This window comes from Lampetra planeri, chromosome 49 (assembly GCF_965212315.1).
Source record: "Lampetra planeri chromosome 49, kcLamPlan1.2.h2, whole genome shotgun sequence".
Taxonomy (NCBI): Eukaryota; Metazoa; Chordata; class Hyperoartia; order Petromyzontiformes; family Petromyzontidae; genus Lampetra; species Lampetra planeri.
The window spans coordinates 4,988,953-5,002,238 of NC_136155.1; the positions used below are offsets into that span (position 1 = coordinate 4,988,953).

The following is a 13,286-nucleotide window of genomic DNA, read 5'->3' on the forward strand; positions in this document are numbered from 1 at the left end:
GTCTTCAATCAACGTCTCTCGGCATCCCCAACACCGTTCACCTCCACATCTCTGTACCTGGTGTCTACATCTTAACTCACTCCATCTGTGAGCCACATCTCTTCTGTCACATAATTGTCAACCTTCTAATTGTCATTTAAGGAGAGTTCATGACATGAAAATGGAGTTGATACATTGCATAGGGCCCCCAATAGGCTTGCGCTACTACTGCTGTTAGTTACCCACTGACAGGGCTTTGCAACAGAAATCTTTTGCCCAAACATCAGCGTAACTCTTTAGCGAAAAAGCCAACAAACCAAGGGTACGAATATATAAAAGTGTGAATGTGTGAGATTAATTTGATTAAAACAACACAATATGGATTATATATATTCTTGGTTCTTTCGGTAAAGGCACGTAGAAGGGAAATAATAAAATAATAAAAATATAAAACAACAAAATTCTCAGTGGCGTTTTTTTTCTTCGTTAAGAAAAAAAACCGCCACTTTTTTCAAATTTTCTTGCTGTGGATTTCACACCTGATGATTGCTTGTGTTGCAGTCGAAACGTCGTGATAATTGTATTGTTTTATATTCGTATTATTTTATTATTTCCCTTCTACGTGACTTTACCGAAAGAACCAAGAATACGAGTCCCTGCAGTCACGAAAGCTTTAAATATTAAAAATATGGAATACGTTTACATCAACCCCCACACACACACGTGTAAAAAAGATTTAACAACACATATTTGGACCATCTTATTTGACAGGTACTATTCTACTTTACCGAGTGTTGACATCCCCAGCGTTTAACAGTACTCTCCTTTTGTATTTGGATTGTCAACCAACACCGGGTAAAATAACAACATGTGCACCTATTGTCAACCAACACCTACAACTTCTTGGTTCTTTCGGTAAAGTCACGTAGAAGGGAAGTATTATTTTATTACTTCCCTTCTACGTGACTTTACCGAAAGAACCAAGAAGATGAATCCCTGCAGTCACGAAAGCTTTAAATCGAAATTCAACACCTACAACTACATGTGCACCTATTGTTCTCTTTTAGCCCCGCCCACCCCCCCAACACGTTCCATTCATTGGCTACCACATTCAGATAAGCCCCTCCCCCCCCTCCCCCTTAACTTGTATTTAAGAACTTGTCTCTTGGAATTTTGCCTCACTTGATACAGTAAATCTAGCTGTGACGGTCCCACCTGATGACGGAGACTTGTGTTGCCTCCGAAACGTCGTGATTTATTATTTTATTTCTATTATTATTTCTATTATTTATTTTGATCTATGTGACTTTACCGAAAAAACCTAAGAGTACGTGTGAAGCAGTTAGCTCACTGCACACTGAAGCTGGTGTGCCCCCTGGGTTTGATTCCTAGCCGTGGCTATCGCAGCGTTGAGTGATATTTGAACCAGTTCTAGCCTTTGCTCTGACCTCCACCACCCACCATCACCAAGCAGCACTGCACCGGTGTGGTGAAGTATGGTTAAATAAACCCCCATGACCAACACGATATGGGAAGGCCTTCATCCAACAGTGGATTGACAAAGGGCTGCAAGTTATTTTATATATGCATACAATAATATAAAACAATAATTCTATATTATACAGCCATAATATATTTGTGTCGGGTTAGATCGCGTAAATATAAATGTGTCGTTAAATCCGCCACCACCCGACACAGCCTATTGGTAAGGTTTGTCACGTAAACAGAACATGACAATTCGTTACTAGCACAGCACACCGGTTGTGTGTTGGAGAGCCAAGCCACAACATTTACAATCTGAATACGACGTTTCGCCAGTAATTACAACTAGGATCATCAGGCGGACAGACAGATTTGTGGAGAAATCCTCCTGTTTCCTTCCTTAAATGGAGGGATAGATATGATGACGTCACTTGTGAGTCTACGTGTTATATTTATACGGACTCTAAACGTATACATTGTCCAGGTCAGCAAGTATTCTGGGCTACGTATATCTATAAAGTATGCAAATGTAAAGATGCATTGACTGTTCTTTTGCTGGCCTCATTGAAATTACTGATAAATATATTCATAATACATGCACATTTTTTTCGTCCATTTACTTATGAAAACGCACGTTTCTTTCTTTCTTACAGCCCATGCACTCAAAGCGTGTGAATACCCAGGGGTGTGGATTAGTGCTCGTGTAGAGAGGGAGAGTGTATCGATGCATCCATTTATGGGATTAATATTGAATTCTTAGCTCTTGACATATGCATGCAATTGCCTTTGCAAGGACTACTAATGCTCTTCAATTCCTACACGTATTCAATGGGAGCCGATGGAAACCCTTCCATACACCACTGTGGAGGCTGCTGCAGTGGCCACTATGTTGACAATAAGAATAGTTTTTTTTATCGAATCGTGACCATGATTCGAGACTATTCGTCACACCGCCGAATTGGGGTGCACGTGCAGTACACGTGTGGCACAAAGTGACAGCCTCATGCCAGTACAATATACAGTACTATATTATTGTTCATTGTTAATCCATTGTTGAATGTATAAAGTTAACTGTTTAATGTTCTTTTTTTAATATAACGGTTTTTACGATGTTCAATGTTTAGACTGAGTGTGTGTGCAAATTGAATATAAACTCTGTCGCTACTTTGCCAGACTCGTTAACGAGCTGCGTTAGTTTACAATTAATCTGAGGAACATTCATTTCTGATTTACTACCCTTGTCCTTGCAGGATTATATTTACGACGTTACAATATTCCTCTTATCCGCATCAACACGGGGTCCTATTCCACGTGCCCATCTGTAGAAACAACTCCTGATGTTTATCGCATGGGTTTTTGGCGGCCGTGGTTGTGTAGCGCCATGCGGTGTGTTTTCGGCTTGCACCGTGACGTCTTGCCCCATGCGCTGGGAGCTTCGACGGGAGGTGAAGATCCCAAAGAAGCCCCTGGCATGTGGAGTAAAACGTTGGACATCATTCCGAACAACACGTGGTACGACACGAAAATACATCGGGGGAGCTCGAATACCTCTCGATATCTGTACTTTTGATTACCCGTGGGTAAACACGGATAAATGGATGATTGGGTGCCACTTATTTTGATTCACGCCAATTATCTTAAAAATGCGGATAATGAGATGATTTCGCCTTTTGGGAAGACCACTGATGGGGAAACCTCAACGTAGACGAGTCTGGATAACAGGATGGCAATGCTTCCACCTATCGGTTATTCGTCCTATGGGCCAGAGAGTAAGCCACTGTCGTCCGTGACCCTTCGACGGAGGAGGCACATAAAATCTACACGAACACTTTCCCGAAGCCCTCTCGTCGTGCCTAGCAGACCCTCGGCATTGGAATTTAGCTCCCGGACATGTTGCCATCATACGCAAGAATAGAATATAATTCCTTCTAGTCGTGAAAAAATATATATATTATAAGGGAAAAAATTAGGATAAAATAAGTTGCGTGTAATAGGGCTGCATTTAAAATAGCTACATATTTTTACTACATGCGTACACACACGCCATATGCAGCGATTTTAATGTAATTTCTTTCTTGAACATTATTGTAAGTTCTTGTCAAGTAAGAATGCAGCCGTTTAAAAATGTTTTAGCGGCCAAATGTTTTTTCCTCCCATCATTTCAATGGTAAATGTGCGTAAGTAACAATACATGACTTTAAATTGACAATGCATACATGCTTGCTATAAAAAAAAACATGCTGCTATGAACTGTGAAACATTAACGTTCTCTCTCATGGCCCGCTTTGGCATTTGTGATTTCAATCAAAGTGCAATACTGCCCCCTCCTGTTCACAGCCGCTTATTAGACGCACGAAAAACCAAACCGTGCAAAACCAGTGGGTACCATCAGAGCTTGAAATTTGGAGCGAGACAAAACGCCTGTGGGCTCTCACCTGAATTGGGATTCCACGAACAAACCCAGCCAAATGTTGGTTACAGTCGCCCGTCATTAAAACCTGGTTCTCTTAATTTTGAACACGTGGGCTTTCTTAAACCATGAAACTGGTTCTTTAAGTGTCCTGAGTTTATGGTCTCATTCACGCCGTCTCACCAATGAAAACACACATACACACACAGCCCACGATTTAAAATGAGTTGTTTTACTTAATTTGAGACTTTTAATATTTGATTTAAAATAATATGAAAATGTGTGCCTCGAGTGTGGATAAAGAGGCTTCTTGTAGCGACTTCGGAAGGAATCTTGTAACGTAAACTTGCGGGGGCCGTACTCTTGACACAGAACGATGGATGCGCCGATAGTAGTTCCTATTGTAAACTTATCTCGCTAAATGCCAATAACACAATCGGAATAAAAACAAGGAAGCGAGAGAGAGAGAGGGGGGGAACAATAAAAACCCAAGAGTTGCAGGCTATTTGCGGTGAGATGGTGAAACACTGACACCTTGTGGAAATGTACCGAATTTGTATCTACAGTTATGATACGGTTCTTAAATGTTAAGCCATGATGGACTTGCAATCACAGTGGACTTTACAACCCAGAGGTCACCCATTCGATTCCATCTCCTGGCGTGGCAGCCGAACCAACGGTTTAAGTTCCTTCAACATGCATCACCTGTGTCCATGCAGCCGTTAAAATGGGTACACCACCACCACCAGAGCCGTCTGGTGGTGGTGGTGTGCACGGTGAATTGGGGCGACTGCCCCGGGCCCCGCTCTTTGGGGGGGGGGGGGTAGGGGGGCCCGCGATTCAACATCACAATGTCAGACGTGATACGTCCGGTTTAGTTTGAAGGCGTTGGGGGGGCCCTCACTGTGTGAATTTCCCCGGTCCCCCGCACCCTCCAACCTATGGACGGCCCAGACCACCAGTCGATCGGCAGGCCACACACGTGTAGGAGGGGGTAACGTGTGGCTTACCCCCCAGGTCTTGCAAGAGTATAAATCTCTACAGCTCCCCCCAGTGGAGGCCCATCCACAGGCAGTGACGCGAGCCACAAATAGCTGGGCTGTAACATTTACCGTTTATCGTTAAAGTGACGAAGTTTCAAGTTTATTTAACCAGGCAGTAACTCAAGCGAGCAGGACAGTCTCATTTGACCTGGCGTGTTAGTCTGCCTGTAGGGCGATGATTGCCATGCATAATCTCAAGTGAGTAAATTTTCAGTGTCATTTTCAAATTTTTACAAATCTGGACCATGAAGGCCAGCGCACAATAAGGCCTCCTCTTGCGAATGAAGTCGGGGGGGGGGGGGGGGGGGGGCTCTCGATCGGTGGGTAGTAATGCCATTGTTGATCATTACTCCTGCAGTAATAATGAGGGTGACTGCCAAAAACGGCAAAGGCTCTACCGCTGGGCTGTGCCGCCCCTTGTTGAATTTTGTTATTTTGTTACGGAAGGTGGGGGTGGAGGAACAATGTAACCAAACAAAAACCAGAAATAAAATAACATGAACGCGATGTCCAAGTTTGTCATTCTTGTTTTCTCCCAGGAGCAATGATTACTGTGTGCTAACGTATGTAAACATGATAGAGTTTTTTGGGATAGATGGCGGAAATACAAATGTGTCGTTAAACCCGCCGTCGTTAAACCCGACACAGCCAATTAGCGAGGTTTGTCACGTAAACAAAACGTGCCAATTCGTTACCAGTTCAGCACACCGATGTGTTGGAGAGTAAACCCACAACATTTACTATTCGAGTACCACGACGTTTCGCCGGTAATTACAACAACAACCAGCATCATCAGGCGACAGCCAGAGATGTGCACAAAGCTCTGTTATGGATATCAGTCGCGAAAAGCCTACGTGTTAAACTAATGTATGTTGAACTTCTTTTGCACAGTACATAGCCAACCGTGCTAATAATTAATTATCGTTGTTGTAGTATCCCGGCCCACATTTTCCCAGTTATTCATTTCTGAGTTTGGCGGCAAGAACGGGGATCATGTTAATGAGCAGCACTGGTAATTTCAAATGCTGGATCTCTCGTGCGGTGCAGAGATTACGCTTCCAATCCTCACAACTCTGTGTTTCAGACGACGATTGGTCATGCTGGGGATGGGAAAAAATTCATCATTGCTCACACTTGCCTTAAAATAAAATAAAGGATCCCATGCGGAGTTCTTAATTGCAAAACAACAAAAATGAAGTTATTTTAAATGTAATTATTTAAAATCTTGATGTTTGTAAACATATCAACTCATTATTAAAATATCACTTCTTTAAAAGAAAATAAGTTATTAGCCACTCTGTCTTCTAATTCACCACAAAGTGTCCAATTAGCACGATGCAATTCATTTGCACAACAATTAAATAACTCAAAAACACGAGGACACATAGAAGTGCAGATACACGCAAATAAGCACCGATCAAAACGAGATGATCTTGGACTTGGTGTTAGCCTTACCCAGGCCCACGAGCAAAGTGAGACAATTAAAACAACCGATGTTGCTGGAAATTGTTATTACTTAATGTTGCAAATCATCCAAGCCTGGAATATATTTGTCCCGCCTCGTGTGAAACTCCTCGCTCCGACTGGACTCTGCTTGATGAATTTCAACATCAATCGGTTGAGCTGATTTAGACTCCTGTGCTTACCGAATGACTCCAGTCTCTCTCTCACTGCCGTTAAGCTGCTTCCTTGTTACTTTTCGATTTATCTTCTTGGTTCTTTCGGTAAAATCACGTAGAAGGGAACTATTAAAATAATTAAAATTAAACATAATATAATAAAATTCTCACGACGTTTCTTTTTTCTCTCACCTGAGGATGGCTGCTTGTGTTGTGGCCGAAACGTCGTGAGAATTTTATTTTATTATGTTTTATTTTTATTCTTTTATTATTTCCCTTCTACGTGACTTTACCGAAAGAACCAAGGAGATGGATTCCTTATTACTCTTCACCACTACTTAGCATGTTCACTGTTCTTATGAGCTCCACGCCTCTCTGCCTCCACCCGTTTCGGGGACTCTTTCCACCGTCAGACTGTTTCCATCTCATCCATACTTTTTGTTCACAATCAAATTGCAACAGCAAATTATTTGGTGGTACTGCACTGACAGTGGTGCACAAGCACAACTAACAAAACAAAAACTAACATTCGTCAATCATGATGTGGCCTTAAACATCTAAAATTATTGATTGTGCAACATTTTGGACAATGGTCCTGCTTCGTAGCAGAGATGGCCAATGGCAGAGATGGTGAACAGCACAGAGAGATGCCTCTCTGTGTGCTCTGCTGAAGGGATATCGCCTAAAACGTTCCCTATGTCATACTTGTTCTGTGCAAGGCAGTGCTATTGACGAAAGGGTTGAGTCCATTTAAAATTGTACGGCACAACATTGCTCTTCCTACAATTGTTCGACTTTGCAAACTTCCATCATCTGGTTTGCCAAGTCATTATGCATATATATTGTTTACGCATGGTGTACCATCACTGGTGCTCATAGTTTCTGGCTTTGGAACCCTCTGCCATCGTCTCTCTTGCCAAGTTCTTGCAATCTCAATCGATCCAAGAAACGTGTTCATTTTTATCTGCTCTTAGTTGAAACGACACGCAAGAATGTGTAAAAAGCACAACGGCCTTTGTACAAAAAACCATCAACGTCTCCCGATGGTTTTTTTTGCACTTGGGAAAGCGTGCGCTTTTAGCACATTTCCACGTGAGTGTTCGAAGCGTTCTCTTCCCCTACGATTTGGCCTCTTTTCACTGCTGTGTAGCTTTTGGTTGTGAAGGTACTGTGACGGCTCTTCGGCGCGCTTTCGCGTCGCATCCCACGCACTGTTGGGCACGACGTCCGGCATGGTTTCGCCCCATGAGCCGGACGATTTCTCAAGTTCCCAATGTTCTCTCGGAAAAATAATATAATTTTTTTCACTTTATTAACTTTATTATTATTATTTCTATCTACGTTGACTTTACCAAAAGAACCAAAGAATAAGAAACCACTACCAATCATTTAATGACTTGATGAAGCAGGAAATGAAGCATAACAACAATAATATAAACAGATGCACAGGCAGACGTGAATGTATGTAAGTACGTTCAACTTCTTTTGCACCGTACATAGTCAACCGTGCTAATCGGGGGTGCCCGGGGAAAGACAACAACTAAGCACAGAAAGCAGTTCTAAAGAAAAAAAAAATGCAATCCAGATGTAAAAGTGCATAGCTTCCTAATATCGGAAGAGCGCTCCAGACGGCCGCAGAAGCGCACGTGAAACAGCACGGCGCAGTGACCGTCTTCGTTCGATGGCGAGCCAAAAAATAATGAAAATAATAATAACATCGCCCGGATGGACGGGACACTCGGGGTGAGAGACAAGCTCGCTGGAGAACCGCTATAGCTCCCACCTTTGCTGAGCCTCTGGTACTGCATCCACATCTGTCGCTGTAGGCGCTTGCTCGGGAAGCGCATGGTGCAGTGTCGCTCGGATCCGTACAGCGCCTCGGTCATGAAGCGGCTTCCGAAGTCGGCGGCCAAAGCGAGGAACTCGTCCCGCGAGCTCTCGGGACTCAGGGCTCCGATGGCCTTGACGAAGCCTGCGGTGCGGGAAAGGACGTCTTAGCCGGCGAGCTGGTGTCGCAAACGATGCAAGGGTCATTTTTTTTCACGACGTGGAAATTCATCGCAGCGTCGCTGCGACTAACTTCGCAAACGTTTAAACACGTAGTAGGCTTTCGCGACGCAATATTATTCACAATAAGGGTTTTTTGGGTTAGATCGCGTAAGTATTAATGTGTCGTGTTTTGTACTTTTATTGCATCGACTTTGTGAAAATATCAACGCGCGAAAATATTTAGCAGGATGGACGGCGCGATTATCGTGGACCGCGTTTCGCACGCTAGTGTCGCTATATTGTGGCAATTTTACAGGGCAAAGGAACAATCCACCACCCACCCTCCCACCCCACAGCCTCTTTCCACCTCAGCGATTTCATAATGTCATGATTTGGGTTTCCGCTTTGAGTCAAGAGTAAATATTTTTTTTGTCTCAATTCACCACCTCATTTGTATCCGGCCCTCATATTCTTCCGTCCCGTTTGTAGGGTTTTGTTCGCTGCATTGGCCAGAATATACCATTAGCGGATACATTTCCTGCAATCAAAATGCATCGTTTATCATGCGCATGACTCGGGCGTGTATCTTTGAGCGCAATAAGCGTGAGGCTCGATCGACACACATGTAACACACCTGCCAATCGAAATCTTGCTCAGAAACCAAACTAATTTTTCTTACTTATGTCATTGCAGTGAAACCTCGGCTTCTATTGGCTGCAGGGATCACGTGAACAAATTACGTTGAACATAAGCATTGCAAATAAACAACACATTAGATGCATTGCTACTTTTTGCACGAAGTTTTTTTTTTTGCACAAACTTCAGCACATTCGTCAAAAAGGCCGTGGCCTTCGCAAACAAAGTATATATTCTCTGACGTCTCGTCATAGCATATCTGCTTCGTTGCCTATTATACACGTTTCCTTTTAAGGCCACAGTGTTATTGACGAATGTGTTGCGCCTTTTGTTACGTGTTACTCGCTATTACATACATACACACGCAGACATTCGACAGCGTGCTCTCGCGTTTAGAGCAGTGGTTCAAATCCCAGTTGGGGATTAGCTCGGCTCATCATTCCTTCTGGGTATATAAGGTGAGAATTCTAGGTGGGAGGTCCGCAGCGATCGTTGTCATATGGATAGACTTCTCCCCTGCCATTTAAAGGAATAATATCCACAAATGTTCAAGGATTACCAATGAAAAATTAATTCTACTGATTTCGGCAAAGAGGAACTGTGACCTTTGACTTGACACAAACCAGAAAAAAATCCACAAATAAAGGCTCAGTGTCAATCAAGTCTCCGTGAGGCTGCAGTATAGGGTCACCACCTGTCTGGGTTTGATCCAAACAGCCCAGAAAATGGCATCTTTCGCAGGAATCGATTCGTACCTAGATACAGTGGTATTGTGTTTAACTTGTTTCCAGTATACTGCACAGTTCTGATAAACCTAGGCTGACAGACACATTTCTGGGGTTGTGGAAAAGTTGGCAACCTTATTTTCTGTCGTAAAAAATTCACCGCTGTTGACACTAGAAATAACTGGAAAGCACGCAGACCAGAATACTTGCCAGTTCTACTTGGCTTATGGTGACAACAAATTAATTCTGCATGTAATGAAAGGAAAAAAGTATGTTCACCATTAGCGCAATACATCTGCTCACTGGAAGAATATGCATTCTTTCAAAGGCGCCAACAGTTGGGAATGTAAAAAAAAGATGAAATTATGAGCGCCAGGGGAAACCAGTTGCAAGCGAGGGCACAAATACTATGTACGTCATAATCATGAATCTTAATCAGTGTTTTTTTGCGATGAAAAACTCGAACTTAATAAACAGAGTTCAGGATAACATAGGCACAAGCGTTTTATTGTGTTAAACCAAGAGAAATATGTCAGAGACCAGCTGCCAAACATTGTTAATTGAAATTGTCCCCTTAGTTTACAGTTCTTGAATTTGGACCTATGAAAATGTTTACCAATTCAATCGACCGTAACATGTAATCGAGTAATTTATGCCAAAAATAAGCTCTGCTGTTGTTTTGCCCCTAAACAAATCAAGACAAATTTCTCTTTCTCTCAAACATTACGGCCGAGACGTTTCGTCAATTAATTAAATTAATTAAATTAATTGACTGAACATTGTCATCAACTATTTCTTCGTGGTCCATGACTCAGCACTCTTAACCCCCCCCCCCCACCACGCCACACCCTGCCTCCTGAAGACAGGAACACCCTCTTAGAAGCTACTTTCAGTACGATGAGGCTGATGTTGCCGATAACGTCACAAAGCCCTGTTTGTCACCTCCCGTCCAGCGGCACACGTGAGAACAGCGTTGATATTTTTTTCTTCTTGGTTCTTTCGGTAAAGTCACGTAGAAGGGAAGTAATAAAATGATACAAATAAAACATAATAAAATATTATTTTAAAATATTATGTTATTATGTTTTATTTGTATTATTTTATTAAACGTAATAAAATATTATTTTAAAATATTATTTTATTATGTTTTATTTTTATTATTTTATTACTTCCCTTCTACGTGACTTTACCGAAGGATCCAAGAAGATGAATCCCTGCAGTCACGAAAGCTTTAAATCGATATTTTTTTCGTTTACAACTATTTGCACGTGTTATCCGATTAGTTGGGTAATCGAATCGACAATCGAAAGAGTAATTGATTACGTAGATAATACAATGTCCGAGCTCTCCCAAACATCTGTGATGAGGAAGACCTCTCAGCGGCATGGAGACAGACGCCCTAAGGTACAACTATGGAGTGGGTCACAGGTCAGCGTGTACTCCTACATATTTTAGAAGCAAAACAAGAGAATGCCGTGAGCACCATCTGTCTAGGACAGAATAATTTACAAGTCAGGCTTTCATAAAAAAAAAGTAAAACATGACCGATCTCACACCATACTAACCCATGGGCAAATCTTGCACAATGCCAAAGCAACAGTGCAATATTACAGGCAAGGTTTCGCCGCGTGTGCTGTCTGAAGTTTCCGCAATCTTCAGAATAATTGGAAAAAAAAATGTAACGGCCAATTAATTACACGATTTTGCAGAACGTGGCATCTGGCCAGTATCCTGCTCGTTGATATAGGTACACACATACACACACACCTGGGTTTGTTACCCCACAGGCACGTCTCCCATCGGAAACAAACACAATCGATGGAACGCGTGGATAAAACTTGCACAATTAATTGCCCGTGACAAGTTAATAGATGCAAAACAGCGAAAATCTGTTTGTGTTTATAGTAGAAAGGCGAAGGCGCAATACCTGCAAATTCCTGCTCGTGCCATCGCTGGCAGTCAGGCCCTCCACTAGAGGGAGTTCTAGAACGGCCCCTTCTAGAGCGTATATGTTGGCCTTTTCTTTCACCCTGACCAGACATCTGGGAAGAGGAATCCCTCACGCTTCACTCTACCGCACCTGCCAATCGACGGACTGTGATGCACTCATTTACACTGCTGGCTGAACAGAAAGGTGTCGGGGGGGGGGGATTTGAGAAAAGCTCCCAGGGTTGCCATGTGCGTATAGAACTTTACATGAAATATAAATCACGGGCATATACTCCACGGGGAAATACAATGGAAACACGAAATACAAACAAAAATGCCGACGTTGATTTCATTTGCGCGTCGGTAAATTCAAGCGTCAAGAGTGAATTTTCCGGCTCAAATCTGCATTGAGTCAGTTCTCGTCTCCTGTTTACAGCCGTGAGCCAGCGATATGAATTCCAATACCCTTACAGCGGGGGAAGGGGGGGAAGGGTGTCAGTCTCCCCATAGGACAACCCGCCGTTGACTTCCTCGCAAAGTGCTAACTCTTTTCATTGACCCCGGAGGATGATGGGGCTGATTAAACCTCCAAACCGGGTTTGAACTCGCAACCTTCCCGACCACGAGCCGCTCGCTCCACCGCTGAGCTGCCATGCTGACAAGACGTCTCGGAAGGGGTGGGCGCACCTGTGATTTAGTCTGACCTTTTATTTGTGTTTTCCCTAAGGCGAGGGTCCCTTCGTTAAGATCTCGAATGCATGAATGTCATTGAATGTTAACCGCAATCTGTCTCCCAGTTTGTGTATTGCAATTATTTCCATTTCGTGACCACGCGAAAAACAGGGGGCCCGGAAAGATTTCTGGAAGGAAAAAAAAGGAAGGAGCAGTTGCTGCACGATCGTGTTATACAATCCCCTGGTGGAGAGACAGCCGCAGTGGCCACACATGCCTCTTTACTTGACGCATATTTGCTATTAAAATGCAGCCTGTCGCGCGCTGGCCACAGTTTCTCCCCTTCCCTTCCCACCCCACCGCACCCCCCCCCCTAATGAAATGAGCTGATGTCACATTGGTATAAATGCAGTGTTTGAGCGGAAGTCGCAGAGCGAGACGCTTGGAGGTTTAGGTTTAGGTGCAGCCCTGCAATTGTCCGCTCATGCCGCTTGCTGGCGGAACCTCAAATTGAGGAAGATATTTCTGGAGAGAGCCCCTCCTGGCGGTGCTTTGGTCTACTCTTTGACACTGGGCAGGCGTCTTGGAAGAGGTGGGATCAACCCGTATGTTACCTGCTGATCGGCTTTGGTTGCACATATTTGTACTGTTGTGCAGACAGAGGCAAGGGGGGGGGGGGATTTCAACAAGTTTTCCCCATTGTCTCAACGGATGGATCCAGCGATCTCTGGACGACAGGTTCAGTGTGCTAGCCATAACACGACGGCAACAACATTCGCGGAAAGATGGAGGTGATCAAATC

General features: G+C 43.4%; 1 protein-coding gene across 1 annotated transcript in view; it reads right to left on the reverse strand.

Moving 5' to 3' along the window:
- Nucleotides 1-13,286, reverse strand: part of ASTN2 (astrotactin 2) — a 469,553-nt gene that overhangs the window by 58,142 nt on the left and 398,125 nt on the right. Inside the window, exon 17 of the mRNA XM_078616120.1 lies at nt 8,317-8,505. Coding sequence (XP_078472246.1) covers nt 8,317-8,505 — 189 coding nt within the window. The remainder of the gene's footprint in view (nt 1-8,316; nt 8,506-13,286) is intronic.